General features: G+C 40.7%; 2 protein-coding genes across 2 annotated transcripts; one reads left to right on the top strand and one right to left on the bottom strand.

Moving 5' to 3' along the window:
- Positions 1–450: 450 nt before the first annotated feature.
- On the top strand, positions 451–9,251 carry rhot2 (ras homolog family member T2). Its single transcript, XM_005939487.3, has 19 exons — positions 451–656; positions 1,323–1,381; positions 2,277–2,358; positions 2,492–2,535; positions 2,856–2,909; positions 2,997–3,049; positions 3,392–3,500; positions 3,678–3,779; positions 3,923–4,021; positions 4,112–4,220; positions 4,337–4,457; positions 4,675–4,759; positions 5,438–5,583; positions 5,690–5,790; positions 7,075–7,205; positions 7,330–7,410; positions 7,501–7,623; positions 8,141–8,343; positions 9,004–9,251. The coding sequence occupies exons 1-19, from the start codon at positions 620–622 to the stop codon at positions 9,119–9,121; spliced, it is 1,857 nt and encodes a 618-aa protein (XP_005939549.1). The 5' UTR covers positions 451–619; the 3' UTR covers positions 9,122–9,251.
- Positions 9,252–11,557: 2,306 nt separating this feature from the next.
- Positions 11,558–12,987, bottom strand: LOC102296528 (histone H1.0-B). The gene has a single exon (XM_005939491.2). The coding sequence runs from the start codon at positions 12,723–12,725 to the stop codon at positions 12,132–12,134; it is 594 nt and encodes a 197-aa protein (XP_005939553.1). The 5' UTR covers positions 12,726–12,987; the 3' UTR covers positions 11,558–12,131.
- Positions 12,988–21,588: the final 8,601 nt, after the last annotated feature.

Raw genomic sequence — 21,588 nt, 5'->3', positions numbered from 1 at the left:
GACAGTCTCACTAATTACCAATACTAGTCACCACTTCTGTCAGGGGCTTTTCAACAGTTTTTTTCTGGAAAAAAAAAAATCCAATCATCCATACACCCAAATTATTCCGTTTACAAAAATAAGATTCTAATTAATGAAAAGCAAACTCTCTAATTATAGTATTGACTGGCAATAAATGGGACAAATGTTAAAATATAGACCCCGATGGTGTGCTCCATGTATTTATATTTGCGAGGATGAAATGTGATTTAAAAATGCTAAACTGGGAGTGATGAACACAGATTGATGTGAAACCACATATCATGTTTGATATTTTTTTCTTGTTTGCACTTGTTGTGTATTCCCTGTGATTTCAGTGTGTAGTTGAGCAAACAAACCCTGATCCAGTGCAGTAAATCCAAAGACAACAGTGCAGTGAATAACGCCTGGCCTGTGCCCAGCAGAGGGCGTGGTTTCACAGTCTCCTCTGTGAACCGGAAAGATATGATTTCACCTTGGCTGCATATCGCTGTGGAGTGGCACACGTTTGTTTTAAGCTAGAAATTTGACATTCAAATGAATGGTGGATGTCACTTTAGTGCCGCGACGTGTCTGACTGTTCTCCAGAGAGAGAGAAAACATGAAGCAAGACGTCAGGATACTTTTGCTGGGGGAACGTAAGTCATTCACACTGACAGCCGAGCACAAGCTAAGCAACTAGCAGCCATTAGCTGCCGTAGCTAACTAACTTTTTGACTTCTAGTTGAATATGTTCTGGGTTACTGCTGATGCCAAGAGGCGATAAGTGTCTTTAAAAGGAAAGAAGTTACTCATATAAAAATATGTTTTATGCTGGTACAATATAGTCCTGTCTGTCGTTTATATTTCGCTAGCTTAAAATATTTGACTGGAAAGTTACAGTTAATAATGCGCTGCTGGATTCTAGCGCGGAGTAATCGCAATAACGTTATCATTTTATGTATTTTTATCTTATTGACTGAACAGTTTTAAGCCATACTGTGCAAAACATAAGTATATTTTATTGGTCGTTTATTGTTATTTTGGAAAGTTTGCTTTGAGTTAGGTAAGCTAACACATCAGTACTCTCTAACGGTCGATACAGTCATCAAGGAGCCATATAAACTAACTAAAGGTAAACAGAGTAACAGTTAGCTGCCAAACAATAGTATGTCTTTTATATAATCATGCTTTCTTCTGAGTGAACGTTTCAATTAAGTGGGCTATGAAGCGGTCACTCCGCATAATAACTACTTTATAACTAGGTGCTATCAAAATACGAGCTAGATTAGCGCCTTTCATCCTCTCATTTTCTTCTCTGACAGCCAAAGTGGGGAAGACATCTCTCATCATGTCTCTGGTTGGAGAGGAGTTTCCTGAACAGGTAACTGTAAGCACAGCTCACCACTGCTGTGCCTTTTTAAGCATCTAAACATTTGCCTTTTCTTGCTATGTACACTCCTTCACTTTTTTGGGTGCACCTTTTGAACTGCCTACTAACACAAATATCTAAGCAGCCAATCAAATGGCAGCAACTCAGTGCAGTTAGGCACGTAGACATGTTCTAGATGACAAGCTGAAGTTCAAACCAAGCATCACAATTGCCAAAAGACGTGATTAAAGTGACTTTGAACGTGGCATTATGGTTGGTGCCAGACAGGCTGGTCTGAGTACTTCAGAAACCACTGATCTGATCTTCCCATGCAAGCATCTCTGGGAGTTGGTCTGAAAACCAAAAAATATCCACTGAGCAGCAGTTCTCAGGTTAGGCATCCTGTTCATGCAAGAGTTCAGAATAGCTAGATGGGTTCAAGCTGATAGAAAAGCAACAGTTACCTTGATCGTAAAAAGAGGTTATTGGAGTATGCAGAAAATTAAAGCTAAAAGCACATTATGTACAACACTAAAGTAGATGCCATCCTGTCAGCTGTCAAAATGAAGTTATAGTTAGCACAGACTAACAACAATTGGATAATCGCAATTTTTTGAGTGACGACTTCTGCTGTGACATTTGGATGGCAGTCGCATTTTTGTGTAAGCAACATGAAAGCATGTAACCAGCCTGCCCTGTATCAACAGCTCAGGTTAGCAGTGGTGTAATGATGTGGGGGATATTTTACTGACGTACTGCTTGACACAAATTGAGCATGGGTTAAACACCACAGCCTACTTATTGTTGCTGACCATATCTGTCTTTTTATGACCAGAGTCTTATTATGACTGCATCCAACAGTAGTTTGTGATTATTAATTCAGTTAATGATGTTTAATTTCTAACAGGTTCCCCCCAGAGCTGAAGAGATAACCATCCCTGCTGATGTGACTCCAGAGAAGGTTCCCACACACATAGTGGACTACTCAGGTAGCACATCATTATTACACCATTGATTTGTTCTTGTTGTACACTGTGTGTGCAGTTTGTCGAAGTTGCAAATTGTGCACATGTGTCTGAATGGCATGAGTTTGAGATTAATGTTTATCTTCAACTTTAACAGAAAAAGAGCAGAGTGACGAGGTCCTTAGAGATGAGATCATCAAGGTAAATGCAGCAAGCAGCAAGAGAACATAATAAATGTTATTATTTCCAGCTGGAGTGCACCTTTGCATACTTGTAAATAAAAATATGAAAGCTGGGGCCATAAAACTTCAGACTGATCCTTTTCCTTTCTCTGGCTCCGGGTACATATATGCACTCTTGCGAAATGTAATCAGTACTTAAAGTTTTTTTGTTGTTCTAGTTTTTGTTTTGTTTGTCTTTGAAATGATGAGTGTAAAGTAGCAATCATTTAAACCGTTTAAACTGAGTCTGCTCTCAGATTTTAGGATTAAGATCCAACTTTCTTTTTACACCCCTTACAGGCTAATGTGGTGTGTGTAGTGTATGATGTCACCAATGAGGACACAATAGACAAGGTAGTAAACTACTGTTTGTCTTATATTGTGTCATACTGTACAGTGATCCCACGCACATGTGTTACATGCCGCCTTTTCTTTTTTCAGATTAAAACCAAATGGATACCTTTAGTCAACGGAGATGCAGAGAAGGGAAACAAGTATGTATTTGTGTGTGTGTGTGTGTGTGTGTGTGTGTGTGTGTGTGTGTGTGTGTGTGTGTGTGCGTGTCTGCGGCTAGGTGTCCTCTAATCTGTTGAACTTTGCACTCTTTTACAGTGTTTGTTTGCATATGATGTTGGCAAACATTGTAATCTGGGAACTAGAGCTTCTTGTGACATTTTATAGTAGACCTTAGCGCATCAGTGAAATTCTCAAAATGTGGAACGAGTATTAGTATTTGAATCCCACAAGTGGCCAGGAGCTTAGGTTGTGATGTATGTGTTTAATAAGTCCCGACGGTGTTGTGTTGAAAGTTCTTCTGTCTCCGTTGGCTACATCAGGGTTCCCATCATCCTCGTGGGAAACAAATCTGATCTGCGCTGTGGGAGTTCCATGGAAACCATTCTACCCATCATGAACCAGTTCTCTGAGATTGAGACATGTGTTGAGGTGAAACTTAACTCACACACACAGATCTAATCTCTCCTGTCTGTACACACCTGCTTATTTTACCTGGACTCGCCTGGATTCATAAAAATATTTACACATGAACACCTTATCTGCCTTTGGGATTTCTGTGACAATGATATCTGAACCATTCTTTGCACTTTGTCTCTTTTTTCCAAGTGCTCTGCAAAGAACCTAAAAAACATTTCAGAGCTGTTCTATTATGCACAGAAGGCAGTGCTACACCCCACTGCTCCTCTTTATGACCCTGAGGACAAACAGGTCAGCCATTATTTTTTATTTATTTATTTATTTATTTATTTTGGAGCTGCATGCCAGGTGTGGTTCTTCCTGTCTGAAACACTTCACTTGTATACACGCATACATTCAAATAAATTAATTTTATATCTAATGTTTATCTCTAGCTAAAACCGTCGTGTGTCCGAGCTCTCACCCGAATATTCTACATTTCCGACCAGGACAACGATCGCATCCTCAGTGATGCTGAACTCAACAGCTTTCAGGTGCTCATTTTAAACAAATCAAATGTTTTCTCAGCTTTTACTTCAGACAAACATCTGATTTGTTTACTAAAAACACATGTCTTCATGTAGAAATCCTGTTTTGGGAATCCTCTGGCACCACAAGCCTTAGAAGATGTAAAGACTGTAGTTTGGAAGAACACCAGCGATGGAGTCCAGGACAATGGCCTGACCCTAAATGGTTAAAAAATAATTAAATACAAAGTTATGAATGTCAGCGTGTAACCTTAAACCAGGTTGTTTGAGGGCCGTATTCAACTAATGGTGTCACGTTTCTTTTTCTTCTTCTTTTTTCAGGTTTCTTGTTCCTTAATACATTATTTATTCAGAGGGGTCGACATGAAACCACGTGGACTATCCTCAGAAAGTTTGGCTACGATGACAACCTTGAGCTGACTGATGATTACCTTTACCCTGAGTATGTGTAGTGCCTGCATCCTGTCTCAGTCCAAAAACATAACATTGCTGAAGGCCACAGTAAACCAGTGGGGCATATAATTACACTGAAAACGTCATTGCTCCTGTACAGTTACAGTAATCTGTCATCCTGTTCATCCAGGTGGTTTTGACTTTGTTTGGTTTTTCTGCATTAGTCAGAGAAATATTGAAATATCTAAATGTTCTTCTGTTGTCAGACTCAGAGTTCCTGTTGGCTGCACCACAGAGCTCAATCATCAGGGTTACCAGTTCATCCAGCAGTTGTTTGACAAGTACGATGAAGTAAGTAGCAAGTTCAGTTGTTTGAGTCATGAGCTCTATTTAAAAAGTTTCCTTGACCTTGATGCTGGAAGGTACCTCAGTACTTGTGCAATTTTGTCTATTATGCACAAGATTTGATGTATGTAGTCAAGGAAAGTGTCCGTACACACTTAGGTTTAGTAAACTGAATGTTTATATGCCTCTGACAACAAAAAGTGCACAAACTGGCTCTTGTTCTCTCTGCTTGTAATTTTATGTGTGCTGTTAATGTGACAGTATGAATTCAGTTCTGTGTTAAAGGAGGTACATAGATTTTTGTAATGACTGCTGTCTCAGCTTTGTTATGAAAAATAAACAGGGTGCCGCTAACACATAAAGCCAGATCGATTAATAGAATGCAGTGAGTGTTTGAAAGGGTCTCGTGTCATGCTGCACAGTAAAATTAGTGTAAACATGATCTGCCTGTTAAATGGTAGCTCATACCATGTTGAGTCTATCCATCCATTCATCCACAATTCACAGGATTCACTACTCCTACGGTATTGATAAGAATTTAATCAAAGTTACACACAGTGATCATCTATAGGATCTCACAACATTTGTCATAATAAACAGTGAACTGCGATGGATTGTGAGCCAGATGAGCTGTTACATTACTGACATTCTGGTTTTGAAGAAGTGCATTGCTTTCCCTCTTAGGATAAGGACTCCGCCTTGTCACCGAAAGAGCTTAGAAACCTGTTTTGCGTATGTCCTTACATGCCATGGGGTCCTGAAGTCTACATGACTGTCCCAACCACAAATAAGGGCTACATCTCAAATCACGGCTACCTCTGTCAGTGGACGTAAGTTTCTTTGTAAATTATTGACATTATGTGTTAAGTAAGCTCTGGGTTTACACTTTAATGCACGTCCAGGAGTTTATTGTCTGCACACGTATGACCTTCACAGGCTTTCTGCATACCTTGACATCCACCGTTGCCTGGAGCACCTAGGATATCTAGGCTACCCTATTCTCACTGAACAGGACTCACAGACTGCTGGAGTCACAGGTGTGTGTGTGTGTGTGTGTGTTTGTGTGTGTGTGTGTTTAACATGGATGGTGAATAAAAGGCATTATTACAGTACTTCTTAAATGTAATTCTCATATGTTAAGCTCTATATTGGAAGATTAGTCTTAATGCTGTTGAATAAGTTTAGCTTGTGCACGGTGATCTGATCTAATAGTTCCCCTTGAAATGGAAGTTTATAAATTGCATGTGTTTCAATACATTTATGGATGCATGCGTTGAAGCACAGTGCACTCTCTGCATGGCAAAGTAACTGGGTATTAACTCAATGAGTGATGAAGTTTGTATTTTGTGATTGACAGTATATGACAGGATGTGACTTAAAGATATCTGCAGACACATTGTGGGCAGTTTGAGAACAGTTTTGTAAGGATGTGTGATGTAATGTTACACATTTGTCAGGAAAACATCAAAAATCTTTCATTTTTTCAAAGAGACTTTTTGTGCATGTGCGTGCTGGTTTTAGTTTTCTTTTAGGTAGTTTGATGTCCATTGGTGAGTCAGCCTTTTTTGTGCAAGAAAACCTGATCTTACTTTGATTTTCTTTTAAATAAATAAATTAACCTCTTTGTGTACTTTGGTTTTAGCCATGTTAGCAGAATCATTCAGGGAAAGTCTGCTTAATAACTGCCTGTCATCAGGGGTTTTTGTACTGTGCACAGGATAAAACCTCCTCATTTTAGTGTCATTGAGAACTACATTCAGGCTAAAGATTGCACTTAAGTAACATCAGTGAGTAGAAGCCAGTGTTTTGCTCTTCTTTTTATCTTTCTGATAGATTTATTTTAAAGTTTAAATTCTTAGCTCTATTTCTATTGGTTGCTTTGAGCACAAACTTTAAACTTTACACTTCATTTAAAACTAATGCAGTGTTTATGTGTACGGGTATTGACAACCACTAGAGGTCACTTTACTCAAGGTTTATGTTCACCAGCAACTTTCATGTCAAATGTGAAATACGGCAAAACATTTTAAGATAACTAAAGTGGCTTATTAGATGGGGCAGTAGCAAATACATATGTTGACCAGTTTATCTTTGGGTAATTTCTACACTGTTTTTACAGGCTGATCTTTTGGCATCTTATGTTTTGGTGTTTTATGTTTTTTTCCAGAATTTTAACATCTGAAATGTTTAACGTTTTTCTTTTGATGAGCATCGGTGGTGCTCTTACAGCTAAACTAGTTGAAGTCTAACAGTCTAATAGCATATCAGTGTTTTTGCCCGTTTTGTGATTTGTTTGTTTGTTTAAATGTTCATATGTGAAGTGACACGAGAGAAAAAGGTGGACCTAGAAAAGCGACAGACCCAGAGATCAGTATTTCTCTGCAAAGTGATTGGACCAAGAGGGACAGGCAAGTCGGCCTTCCTCCAGGCCTTTTTGGATCGCCACATTGTGGTATGTCCCCATCACCTAGTCCGGAGCTGAATGTCATATGTTGCATTCTTAGGTAGTGATAGACAAATACTACTCTTTACTATTAACTCTGATCATGCTAAAGTGTCTTTTTTTGCTTTAATAGAATAAAGGCGATTCCAGCAGTGCCTTCTGCCCTTATGTCATAAATACTGTACAAGTCAGTAACCAGGAAAAGTACCTTATCGTAAGTAGCTCCCATGGGGATTTTTTTTAAATCACCATCTCTCTCTATCTGACCCTGACTATAACCTGAGCAACCTTCTCTTCTCTGCAGCTTAACGAGGTAGACGTGGAGACAGAGTTCTTGAAGAAGTCAGACGCCTCCTGTGATGTTGCTTGTCTCATGTACGACATCAGTGACCCCCATTCCTTCAACTATTGTGCCAGCATATACAAGGTCAGTTGCAGGACCATTTGAAGGACAAAGTGTCAATTTCTATTTATTTTTTTAATTTTGAGATCAGTTCTATTTTTACTGGGTGTTTTGCTGCTGTTTGCCCACAGTTACCCTATCTGATAATCCAGCACAGCTCACTTTGCAGCCTCTCCCAGTCTTTACCGTTCGTATATGTAATTACAGAAAGATAAGTTTGGAGAGCTGAAGATTGCAGAGGTTAGACGGTCCAACATATTAAATAGACTTGAGACAGACATCCTTCCAGCATCATTATTAGTTTTTTAATATTTGTTTGACTAAAGAAAGATTCAGTTACAATTACTCTGCAGTTACTAAGCAACACATAAACATAAACTGTGATTTCATTTTCTTGTATTCGGACCCACTGGCTGTAATTAGTTAACAACCCCATAGTTATGTGTTATCTTAATTACATTAGGACACCCTTTTATATAAATTTGCTTCTCTCTCAACTCAGCTTTTCACTGTTTGAACTTTTTAATTTTTTTTAATTTAGCAACACTACATGGAAAGCAACATCCCATGCGTGCTGGTCGCCTCCAAGGTGGACCTTCCTGAAGTGAAGCAGTTCCACGGGATGACCCCAGCAGAGTTCTGTTATAAGCACAGACTGCCTCCACCGATGCCCTTCTCCACGCTGTCCCTTGACTCCACCAGCAAGAACATCTACACAAGACTTGCCTGGGCAGCCATGTACCCGTATGTTTCAGTTAGACAGCCTGCTGCACTCAGTCACCACCTCCTGTTTTCAGTCACCATTTAGGTTCTTTGGTACAGGGAGAACATCCCAGGTTGAGCCCATGTTAGATTTATTAATAGAGAAGTATATGTGAGGTAAATGTCTCTATATATTATATATATCCACCTATAGGAACTGTATATTGTTTTAGGTAAACTGCGCACAGATTAAAAATATCCTAAGTGCTGTCAGACATTAGATAACACTGTTACCTGTAACTGTATAGTACCAATGACAGTTTCATAAACATCATACACACAGATTCTGACAGTCACTTTGGTTTGCACGTGCAGAGGGAGATGATGGCAGGCAGGCAGCAGAAAGCCGAGGCAGGGGTTAATTGCATATTTATGGCTCTGCACATACTAAATGAAGTGTAGAGTTATATCTACCACATTTTATTATCATTAAAAATCATTTTGATATACAGAGTTTCTAGGGGTGTATTCAGGAGAAAGTTTCATTAAAACTGTAGAAACTATAAAGCTGAATGAATAAAAGGTGCTAGGTGAAGGTGTAAAGTAAGCTAGATGTTTGTAATATTAATGCTTGTTCATGGTTTTTTTTTTTTTTTTATTGCTGACCCTCTGTGATTGCTCTTTTTCCCTTTCAATCTCCAGGCACCTGAATGGTTCAGACATGAGCAACACAACATTCTGGCTGAGAGTGGCTTTAGGCTCGGCTGTGGTTGCAGTTCTGGGTTTTGCTATCTACAGAGCTGTTGCCAGACTGAAATGACTGACAAGCTGGAAAGGCTTTCCCCCCCCCAGCCTGATGCTCCATCCATCAAGACCAAACCTCTGTGACCAGATGCAGAACCGCCACAGCTTGAACTAGACAAAGTCCATGTCATCTTACTTTTTTTTTTATACCCTGAAGGCTTCCAGGACACTTTCCATATCTCTGCCATTTCCATCATCTGATCTCTTCTCCACTTTGAAGTCAGTTGATCACATCACACCAGCAGCAAGCTGATGATCGTATTATTCTCCATGCTGCCGGGCCCAGCTCTTTCCGCCTTACATTGTTCGTCCAGGCTAAGTAGTGGGTAGCCTTTCTGCGCTTGACACTCCAAGAACTGCTACTGTTAATATCCAAAAAGGTGCTTTATCAGAGGGGAGGAAATGCAGGAAGAAAGCAGTGTCAAGCCCACTGCTTTCCCCCTCAGTGTCAATATAGTGCTAATGATGAGAGATTTTTATATACGTCCATAAAGCAAAATATGCCAAATTGAAACACGAACCAAAGGGCAGCATGTGAAGCATTTTGGCAAAGACTACTTGCTGATTGGCTGCTGCTGAAACCCACACATGAGAATCGCTGTTTCTTCTGACTGAGATACCGGAGATACAAATTAATCGTATACGATTTGCCAAATTAATCCAGTGGCAGTGAGTAGTTGTAGCATGCTACTTTCCTCTTAGGCATGCTGTTTGGACTGATGAAGTATTGTTTTTCTTTTCTTTTTTAGTAGCGAAGTGTTAATGGGAATGCTGTGGCAGGGAGAGATTTCTCTTTGTGCAGAAAGAAACTTTCCTTTCATGTGGAAGATGGTGGTTTTGCATTTGCATCTGCCGGAATGTAGGAAATATTTTCTGCTCTAAAAGGAGACCAGGCACACCTACAAAATTTTACATTTTTAATGAAAAATGTGGTCATTTATCTTTGCTTCTGCTAGGTTTGTCAATTTCACTTTGAAGTTAAATTAATTTTAATTGATTTTAACTGTTTGATTTGTGCTTTTTTTTTTTCTCCCCCCTAACACCCTTCCAATGATTTTCACCATGAGTCCACCATTGTATTGTTTTCCCACTATGACTCTTTGATTATTATACCTGTTTTGTTGCCTGATTTAGCTCTGAACCCACTGTTTTCCCCGGACGTTTCTTTGACTTTTAAAACAGTTTTCTTACTGATTTTAGTTGCTTAATAAAAGACCAGACCAGACTGGGTGGAGACGTCATGACTGTTGAAAGAGATGTTGTGAAACTGTAATTATTATTGATGTTTAATAGTTGGCACTTTTATCTTTGGACCAAGTTTCTGTCGTTACTGAAGTTTTTTGTTTTTAGCGCTCAAGCGAGAGCAGATGTTTTTAATATCTGGCATCCGAGTGTATATGAGTCACAGGAGGAATGGATTCTCTGTAAACTTAATCACAAAACCTTATTTATTTATTTATATGCGTAAAGAGTTAAAATACTGAAAATTAGATTACTCCTCATTGATGCGGTTTCAACAGTGGCATGCTTTGGTTAGTCTGCCCGCTGCACATTGATTGCTCAGCAGGGAGCTTTTAAACAAGGTTAGTGCAGCAATCTTACATCCCTATATAAAGATAACAAGAGGGGAGTTATTTACATGTAATCCTGATTCCTGACTCACATCATCAGTTGGGACTCCAGTCTGCTGCCACCTTTGTGCCGACTGCAGTGAAGAGGAGTCCGTTTGTTCCTTCAGGACGCCACAAGATGGCAGAGTTGCTCCTCAGGTAAGGAGGAGGACGGCAAACGATGGGTGTGTCTGCAAAGGCACCTCCTCGGGGATCTGCAGCCCCTCTACATGATAGATTTTGAGTTTGATGTGCGAATGATTGTTACAGGTTAACCTGTATGTCCTCTATGTAGGAGCGTTTGAATTGTGGGTTTCACTAAAAAGCGTTAACCCCCAGTTATTTAATGCCCCTGCCATTGTATACAACTGCATTTTCATTGTATTAAAGTGCTTTATTCCTGTGCACATTTCCCGCTCTGTTGTGTGCAGGCTTCGTGCTTTATGTCACTCGGATTATAAATCAAACCTATTGTCTGCACCCACGGAGAGCAGGTTGCACTTGATAAGTAACACTATTGCTTCATAGTGTAAATTGCCACGTTATAACTTGAAGTCATCTCAAGTTTCACTATATTTAATCAGCTCTTATGCGATTAAAATATGTCATTAAGGCTTCCGTAGGTGGGCTTTGTTAAATCCCAGCGCATAACTAATACTATGAAAAAGAGGGTTTATATGTCATCCCAAATATCCACACATCCAAAATTGAGAACACTGTGTTCTTTGTCCTTGCAGCCAAATAAATGACATATAAGCCTTTAGAGTTTTGCTGTGCACAGTATTTTATCCATCCGCTTCACGAAGCGAATTACGCACATGCGCGCAATAAGTTGAAAACACTTTTTTGTTTTTTAGAAGATGACAAAGGTTTATTGGGTCGCAGTGTAAGCAGTCTTTAAAAGTGACTGAATACAGAGTGTTGCTTGTACATCATGAGTCGTCTGAACATGGAAAAAAATATATACAGGATGGAGTCTGAATGACCACTATAGAGGCTTTAGGAAATTCTTGCTGACGCTCGCCTCCTATGGTCTGTACATTGTGAAGGCTCAACAATGCTCAACATTGAAACATTTGTATTTTCAGCATGACCTCGTGCACTAACAACAACTATTCATGACTTCCACTGTATATACAAGTTTTCCTTATCAGCAAGATCTCCCTCTAGCCTATAAGTAACCGAGGATCAGACGGGAATTAACAGTATTATTAATATTATTATTAACGCAATAATTAAAAAAACAAAAAAACAATGCTCACAATTATTTCTACAGCTTTTTTAGGCTATAGTGCAAATGGAGAGAAAACTACTGGTAAAAACAGTATAAGTTTGCATGACACCTTACAAAAATAATACATATACGAAAACATTTCCTTAAGTATTTACAGTGATTTTGCCTCCGCTATTGTCCATTCACTTCTTTTTTGATGTCTTGGCTGCCTTTTTGGGTGTCTTTGCCTTGGGCTTGGCTGCTTTCTTTGCTGGTTTTGCTTTGGGCTTGGCTGCCTTGGGTTTCTTCGCCGGTGCCTTTTTGGCTTTTACTGGCGTCGCCTTCTTCGCGACCTTCTTCACTTTCTTCGCAGCTGCTTTCTTGGGTTTCTCCGGTGTCTTGGCCACCTTCTTGGGCTTGGCCACCTTCTTGGGTTTGGCGGGCTTAGCCGCTTTCTTTGGCTTGGCGGCCGTCACCGCTACCGCCTTGGTGGACTTTTTGGAGTCCTCCGGTTTGGTGAGCCTGAAGGATCCGGACGCGCCGATTCCCTTGGTGTGTCGCAGCGTCCCAGCCGCCACCAGTCTCTTCAAGGCCATTTTAATCTGGACATCGGCGTTGTCGCCCACCTTGTAGTTTTTCCTCACGTACTTCTGGATGGACTGACGGGACGCTCCGCTCCGGCTCGCGTCGTGAACAATAGCCGCTTTAATCATGTCCGAGTACTTGGGATGAGAAGCGAGCTTCTTGGGCTTGGATGCCTTCTTGGCTTTGGCTGGAGCCGTGGATGTCTCCGTCATGATGACTTTTTTGTTCTTCTTTGTTTTGAGTAAGTTAACCAGCAAGTCCTGGAAGGTGTAAGTGTCACCCTGCTCTGTGCACAGGAACGTCGAGAAGAGCGAAATAAACGCGCAGTCAGAAATGAAGCTTTTCCTCTAAGTCCAGGTTATCGGACAATGCGCTACTTTATTTCTGCTTATAAATAATAAAAAATCTCATCCACACAAAGTCACGCTTTAATACCCGGGATCAGTTTAAGTGTCTTATTCCACAGGCGCGTTAGTGAGCCTATGAAGCCTATCTGCGGACGTGATTGAGAACACCAACTGCCAGCAGCTGATCTAGCGGACTCCATGGAACTGGCGCCGTCCCGTTTGTGTTTCTTCATCCTCCAACTCCTGACAAATATAAAAACTCCCGATGAATACTACCGAGCGGAACATCACGGGCTGATAGCAGAGACATTGGGCTTTACGCCGGCACACTCATTGTCCTCCATCCGCGCCGGCCAACAACTTTTATTCCAGGAAAACCCGCTGGAAGTAACGCGTGCCGTGAACAATTTTGCACAATTCGCATTAAATTGACCCAAACACGCGGAACCTGGGACAAAATCACCCAACGCACATCGAAACTGCATCTATGCTCGTGCTGATGCACGCTGTTCGTGCAATGCAGGAGTCCGTTTTTCCTTTTAATACATGGATACATTTTCACAACTAACACAGTCCGGCCATTGACTTTGAGTGACGTGGTCGAGATTATTTACTGTTAAACCACGTATAAATTAAATGTCACGGTATCCAAGTTGCAGGTGACACTCGGGACGGTAATGTGGGTTTATTCGGATCGTGACACGCTTCGTGGGTTCCCCGTGTTTGCTCATTTTGAGGCAGAATTGGTTATAACTGTCACTATGGCAGTCTCCACTCGAGCTTCATTGTCAGGAAAGTTGCCAACACCTTCAAAGATTAGGGATTCTGATAGCGGGTCTTAAAATTGATCACACCGTTTCTGACAGGGGTCACGGATGAGTGGTCGCTGTATGACCAGGTGTGAGTCCAGCTGCACACGGGGGACCGCAGCCGAAACCAAAGTCCTTCAGTATAGGGCGCAGTGATGGCTTTCTTTTGTTCAGGAACTGGCGCATCAGACCACAGTCAATAACAGGTTGGACGTGTGGTTTTGCTCATGATAGTGAGGGTCTGGGGTGCCGATGCAAAGCAGCAAAAAATAGATCCCAGATAATGAACTTTGCAACAATTCTGCTACATTATTTCTCATTTTAATATCAGGTTTACTGTCCCTCCCTGCAACGCCATTTTGATTCCTATATGAAACTCACAGCCACAGGAGTAGTGCTCTCACCCGACTTTTGTGACGTGCTTATCCAAGTTATTGGGGACTAATTTTTGGATGGATACCAGTTTCTGTCCTCCTGCGCATCACACTAAATCTTGCACACATACACACACAAAAACCACGCCGACAACTAGGCAGCTTTTCACAGAGGAGGTCCTCCACTGTAGGCTACTGCAGGATTCTGCCCATTTTGGAGTACCCACTAAAGTACCCACTATTATAAAATGACATTTAGCTAGATTGCAATAATATCTCGCGTGCCTGTTTCTATATAAATATATATGAATGACATATAAATTATTTCCCTCCCTTGTTTATCCACCTGTGTGTTTATAGTGAGTTTAAGGACTGAGTGGGTTTTGTTTTGGGGGGCTTCTGGCGTATGTGTTTCTCTGTTAACCACAGTCTGGGTGAGTTAGTGGGTTAGTGAGTGAGGAGGGATTGAATGGGTGAAAACGATCAGAGAGGGGAGGGGGCGTAGAGTGAATGAATGTGTGTGTGTGTTTTTCCCCCTTTCATGTGGTACACATGGAGCTTAAGAAGGACGGAAAAGATGAAAGGATGAGTTATGAATGGATGAGTGTGTGTGTGTGTGTGTGTGTGTGTGTGTGTGTGTGTGTGTGTGTGTGTGTGTGTGTGTGTAGGAGGGTCCATATGAAATAGTATTTATACTCATATAGCACAAGTGCACGGGTGGCGTTGGTGGTGTAGGTAGGTGAAGGAGTGAATAATTAGGCTCAGGCGAGCTGGAGGGAACAAAAATATGAATGTGGTGTAAGTGAATGGAGGAGAATAATTGGGCTGTGCGTTGTGCGTATACGCGTTTGACTGTATAAATACTCACTGTTGGTTTTATAATATGGACAACATCTCTATTGTCTGTGGCTCCTTTTCGGGGTCAGGAGTAACAAGAACAGCGTTCGCGTTTCGGCTTGTTTGATTGGAGTGGAGGGCTGACTCCGGGGCCGTTGTTTTTGTCACCGGTTGCTCGCAGTGACGCGTCATTGTTTTTGGCCGCTTGTGCCCCGTTTAGGAAGCGGTGCTGAAAAACAGCAGCCAAACACGGAGTTGTAGTCCAGTTAGACCACTCCCTGCGTTCACCGGCAGAGGGATGTCCTTCACACCGGCTGGACCTCCCGAGCCCCGCTCAGCGCGCAGCATCGAAGTAATTATCGGGGTAATGATATGTAACTTGACGAACGTGGCACTTTTATTAGGACCGTCGCGGAGGCGTTTCTGTTTCACAGGCGACTCATAATTAACAATTATCCGCTGATTGTCTGAATCCCTGCCACAATTATAGCCTGCTGTGGCCCCTTCCCCCCACCCCTCCCCTCAAGCATTAGAGTCTCAGTGGTGTGGGACAAGTGATTAAGTCGATTAATCAATTAGTTGCTCGAAAGGAAATAATTTTTGATTGATTAATATTTTATGCAAACATGGGTTGGTTCCCCGGTATCTGCTTCTTTTTGTGTTTCACATTACAATAAACTAAACAAAAGAAGCTGTTGAGGTGGCTTTGGACTCTGTCGCTTAATTACTTCTCAGTTTTGTAATAGTTGCAGCCTTATGTAGGCGGCGCTGAGATGGTAGAGCGGGTTGTACACTAATCAGAAGGTTGGTGGTTTGATTCCTGGATCCTCTACATCACAGTATTATTGACAAGATGCTTCAATGTATTTATTAGAGTGTGAGTATGTGTACATTAGGTTAAAAAAGAGAGAGATGTTAGTGTTTAGAGTGTTCAAATAGAGTAAAGAAAAAAAAAACAGTCCATACATGCTGCCTGTGACCTTAAAAAATCCTGATGCCACTTTGGTGTTGACTGTGCATTTATGGGTCATGTGTGTCTGAGATTCGCCTTACATAATGTTTGACCCAGTGCTGGTGTAGTTGTCTAAAGTTGGACAGAGTGGAGTCGGAGTTATGTTACATATGTATTTACAGAAGACAGCTACACCATCGCGTCACGTGTGTTAGCGTTCCCACTCTAAATTTATCTGATGCCAGTTTGTAATTTTAGCTGAAGTAAACAATCTCAAGTCTCGTCCTGTCGCTGGTCCAAAGCATTCTGGGTAACATCAGCCACCATTTTGCTTCTGAAGGCCTCATTGTGCTGCCTATCAGAGAAGTTGATCGGATGTCAGAGGGTCCAGAACTGCCCAGCAGACAATTACACTCTTACGTTTAAAAGAGCACTGCTTTAAATTCAGTATTTGTAAAACTGGTTTTATTACGGTCTCATAAATACACCACACAAACAATTTCCCTCATTGTTTGAGCAGCATTGAGCATTGTTTGAGTAATTTGTCATATTTTACCTCATGTATATCTAGTGAGATTATCCTATGTGGAAGAGTTTCCAGTCAGTTACAGTAAAAGGACTGTTTTAAACTAAAATGTGTGATGGGAACATCTCTCTATGAATACATTTTTTTGCATAAAGTTGGAAGCAAGAGGGATGTAAAAGGCTCCAAATTTGTTTAGCTGCCAACAGTTAGTCTCAGAATCCATATCTACAACTATGATAATAAAACGGATGACTACACCACCTCTTAAACGGGAAGGTGGGAATCGCCAGACATCCCATGATACAAAATATCACAACACTCATCATATGATACGGCAGTTTTTAACATTTTGCAATAATTAGAAACGAGTATTGCAACAATTAAAAAAATAATATTGCAAATTATGTCCGCAAAGTTAAACTCTGTCAGTATATGTTTTATCCAATAAAATCAATTTCTCTCAATTCAGTTATCACTTATTTATTTTAGCAAAATGAGATTGTTAAGTAAATTAACATTGTCATTAATATTGGCCGTAAATGTTGCCATAAGACTGAGTCAGTCTATTAGTCTTTGCATGAATGCGGTCAAGTTGGAAATGACATGTAATCTGTTTCTGATAATACAGCAGTTAACTGTGTTAAATCGTCAAAATCACACATCTGTTGTTGTCCACACAGACTGAAATTTACATTTAACTGTTCCATTTGTGCTCAGCGGTCTTCCTGCACCACAGGAATATATACCAGTTAGTTGCCTCTAAAACTCTGGTTACAATTTCTTAACAAGAATGATTGGAATGAAGAGGCTAGGACCTCAAGATGGTGCGCTTATGATCTTGATTTTTTTTTACCTAATAAGGTAGATGCAAGTTACGAAAACTGTGCAGGACAAGGCTTAACAGTATACTGTATGTTTTATGATAAGGGAACTGGGTTTCGATAGACAATTCTTAGTATACAACTTCCCTTGGGATGAACTCTTGTTTGGTTGTTTATACCCAGTAAACGTGGATAAAGTGACCAAGCTGTTATGTGGCATTTTGAGTCTGGCTCCCTATTTAAAAAAAATGTATATTTCTGGTAAATTCTAAATAATGATAATTTTTTTAAAAAAGGAATATAACCAGAATATGCCAGAATCAGCTGGCAGCCTGTCCCCTCTAGTTGTGCTCATTGACGGGGGACTCATTCAGACTAATGCCAACATGTCGGCAATTTGTCTGCATTTATAAATTAGACAAATTATTTATTATTTGCAAACCTTTGACAGTCTTTCTCTGAGTGATTGCAGTCAGTCCAAGTCAGACTAGTGCAGAAAGCTCACCTCCCATCGGGCAGTATGAGCTGTCTTGGTTGTATTTTAATATATTTAATAAAATATTGATATTTGGTGTCCTTGTATCGATATAGTACTGACAAACAACATTTCACAATATTATGTTTTGTGAATATTTTTTCTCCATTCCTGCTAAACACTGAACAAAAACCAGAGCTGTTACCTGTCAAGATCATCTTTTCCACACAGTATGTCAATTGATGGTCTGTACCATGATCTGCATGTGAGCTAGTGTAACATTGCTTCCAGAATAACCTAAATATTAAACACAGATCCTTGTACACTGTATAATTTATCCATGCTAGAAAAGGGCAAATCGAGGCTGATACGAAATGAAGCGTGTTAATCCTTTAACACTTGCACCTTCCAATAAATCCACTTTACTTAAAATCTGCTGTTTTGCATTGCTTTATGATAGACTTGAATGCAGGCCAGCCATTTAACCAGCAGCACCCAGCAGCACATTTTTGTTCTTCTGCAGGCTTTGTGCTTCAGCTTCTTTAAAAGTTCACCAGTTAAATCTTTCAAACTGCCAAGTCTGGGCTTTAGTCTGGCTGGTTTTATTTGAAAGAACCATTTGTGCCATGTTTCAGCAATATGGCAAGTCTCCAGAAGTAATCGGACACTTGGCTGACAAATGTGCGTTTGGTTCGCTGTGTGTCATTTCTGTGTTGGTTCACGCTGCTTTGGATCACAACTGCTGTACTGATTATCAGATCCTCTGTGGATCTATAAAATGTAAGCCCCTGGTAAGCCTTAGAAGCAAAAAAAACTGAGCGTAAATCACAAACATCCACAAAGAAATGAGAAGAGTTCATATGAAGCTGTTCTGTCAAACGTGGTGGTGCTTCTTTCCTGGGTTGGGTTAATAAAGCTGACAATAGAAGTGGCCCAGTGGCATCTGCCTGCGATTTCACAGCTGATGGAAGCAACAAGATGAATTCTTAGATTAATCTAAACTCCCCCACTCACAGCCAAAGCAACCAAAGAGGTTTTTAGGATGAAATTGTGAAATATTTGGTCATTTTTGCTTAATCTGGTTACATCAGGAAGTCTATCCGGAGCAAAAATCTGCCAAATCAAACATGCAGATCGACCTGCTGTGGAGCAGCCGAAAGTAGTTTGTTTTTGCTCACTTAAGGGAAATGGACTTCTAGAGTTCTTTTCTACTCTACCTGAGCACTCAAAGCTCTTTATGCATGCACCCATTCACACAAACTGTTTTCCACACCTAAGTGCTTTCTATCCAGCATTCACACTCTGATGAACACATCAGAGAGCAGATCAGGGTTCAGTATCTTGCCCAAGGATACTTTTGGCATTCAGGCTGGAGGAGCCAGGGATACACCCACAAATCTCCAATCAATATATGACCACCTCTAGCGTGCGTCAGCTTGGTGCATGCATAAGATGATTCTGTTTATGCTGTTTATGATGTGTCTCACTACTTTAGAAGCCTTTGGCACTGTCTGTATGACAACTTGTCTGTCCTTCAGTTTGTGCTGAGAGTCAAATCTCTCAGGTTGATTTGAATTGTGATGCAGTAGAGGGCCCGAAGAGTGACAAAAATGTGCAACTGCCCAAATTGTTACTGTCTGGACTGTATATCATCATTTTATCCCTGTTCAGGCTCAAAATGCCAGTTATGGATCTGAGGTGGACATTGTTTAGTTCAACTGTCATTTACGCTGTCACAGCTTTCTGTGAGATTAGACCTTTACCACGGTGACGCTAGGCCTTGCTGAGAAAGTGAGAACAGCTTTTTGACACTCCAGTGGTTTTAATATTGTTGTCTTCAGGCCAGCTGGGTGTGTGTGCTCTCCGTCGAAGTCTAAGTGTGTGTTCTGGTTTTGACAGCTGTGTCATCGCTTCGATGTCGGAGCAGGTGTCAACGGCCAAGTGCTGCGCTGACTGCTGCGCATCCGAATCAACAGAGGCCGTCAGTTCGCATCGCACCAAGAGGTTCTTTGTGAGCGTCTCTTCAAAAACGCCCTCTGTCATTTTGGTATGTAGAGTAGTTAACTATTTCCACAATGTCAGCTGTCAAACCACCTCTCGTATAACAGGCTGCTCACTGGACACAGTGTGTCAGAGCACCTGCGAGCTGTCAGTCACACCAGCAGAGGCTTTGGTGAGGGATTGTCAGCTGACAGTTGAAAGATTTTTTGGGTTTTTTTTAACCGAAGTGCTGAGCCAAAAGATGATCAAGCAGCCATCTGGAGCTCTTTCAGTAAACTAAAGTTATCGTATTAAGGTGAGATGGCACAGGCAAAATCCTGTCCCATGCTACCTGAAAGAAATAGTTCCAATAATAAGTTTAAGTCTTTATCTGCAGTGAATGGGTCGTTTGGGCACTTTGCAAATTTGCAGTTGTATCAACAGTTCAGGCTGGTGGTGCTGTAATGGTGTGGGGGATATTTTCATGCCCCTTACAACAAGCTGAGCATCATTTAAACATCACAGCACCTTGTTCAAACTACACCATGAAGAATTAAAACAGTTCTATAGCTACAATCAGGTACTAGCAAGGTGTACTTAATAAAGTGGCCCACGAGTGTACACAGACTTTGTCAAATATACATATGCAGCATTGGCAACTTGCATTTAAAAATCTAATTTCTGGCTGTGAATGTTTTACAGTCAGGTTTGTTTTTATGTCATCCAGAGCCCGACTAACAGAACTTTTTTCCTCTTAAAAATGGCAAAAATGTGCTTTTTCTGGCTTTTCCCATTTGTGGAAATCTGAAACAAGAATTTTGAGCAGTTGCTAATTTGCAACAAAACATTCAAAGAACTTACAATATAACAGGAAATGATTCTTAACTGGGGAAGAGCCAAAGTGATAACTGTTATTAAAAATGTAATTCGTCTGCAGTGTCTCTCTCTCTCTTTCTCAGTAGCAATAAAACTAAACCAGAGCAGCATTTAGTTTGTAATCAAACACTTATAGTGATATTTTGGTTATATGCTGTCACATCTGATTGACACTGGCACTCGTAAAGAATGCTGAATTTAGCTCTAATCCTGACTTTAGCCTTTGCCCCTTTAATACACTGGGACTTACAGTAGGTAGAGAACATGAGCAAAACAAGCTGCAGCAGCAGTCAGACACTAACTCTGAGCTGTGTAATGTGTGCCAGCTTCATTTTAATTGAACCTTTCTTTGGTTCGTCTGGGGTTGTTTTTGTTTTTGCGTTTTGGTCTTTCCCCCATTAGTTTCATGGTTTTATTTCAACATCTCCTATAAAAACTAAAATTTCATTGATTGTTTTTCGCTTTTCCCGTGCTACCAAAATATTTTGCAAACTGTTTTTCAAAAAATCTGGGAGAAGACTTTTGCACATAGTGCAGTTCTGGTGTCTTGCGGTGCTGAGTTTTACCAACAGAGGGCAGCAGCATTTTAAACACAGGTTAGAAATTGTGTTATTTGGCATCTATCAACATAATCACTGACTTGAGGGGAATTCAAATTACAAAAACCGTGTCAGAAATTTCTGCTTGTGTCAGATGATGATGAAAGTAAATGGTTGAAAAAGAAAAAATAAATGCAGACAGTAGAGACACTTGGGTTGTTTTGTTCATTTGCAGTTCTGCCCAGATGTTTTGTTTTATACCACCAATAATAATCAGTATTTAGTCTGATCACTGGTGGTTACGGTTACGGAGGATACGGCTTTGTGGGGCATCTTTATGACCCCCCTCTTCTTCTTGTTCGCTGAAGACGGCTCTTTATGACTGATGGTCAGAGAGGTGCAGCACATTGAATAGAAATATTTACATCTGTAGGGCCTAAAACTTTAATCGCTGTACTTCATGTGTAAAACACATGAAAGCACGTGGAGGACAAGCTTGGATTCAGATGATGCAACTGCAGCCTTAAACAGCAGAGGTC

This window comes from Haplochromis burtoni, unplaced genomic scaffold (genome assembly GCF_018398535.1).
Source record: "Haplochromis burtoni strain Fernald_Lab_line unplaced genomic scaffold, NCSU_Asbu1 Contig_268, whole genome shotgun sequence".
NCBI classification, from domain to species: Eukaryota; Metazoa; Chordata; class Actinopteri; order Cichliformes; family Cichlidae; genus Haplochromis; species Haplochromis burtoni.
Note: the sequence above shows the minus strand (reverse complement) of the source record. Positions and strands in the feature narration are given on the sequence as shown.

Bases quoted from the DNA above. Each gene is read 5' to 3' on its own strand.
- rhot2 (XM_005939487.3), top strand. From the start codon at position 620: ATGAAGCAAGACGTCAGGATACTTTTGCTGGGGGAAC. The intron at 1,382-2,276 runs GTAACTGTAAGC...AATTTCTAACAG, and splicing joins GAGAGGAGTTTCCTGAACAG to GTTCCCCCCAGAGCTGAAGA. The intron at 8,344-9,003 runs GTATGTTTCAGT...TTCAATCTCCAG, and splicing joins GCCTGGGCAGCCATGTACCC to GCACCTGAATGGTTCAGACA.
- LOC102296528 (XM_005939491.2), bottom strand. From the start codon at position 12,725: ATGACGGAGACATCCACGGCTCCAGCCAAAGCCAAGAAGGCATCCAAG.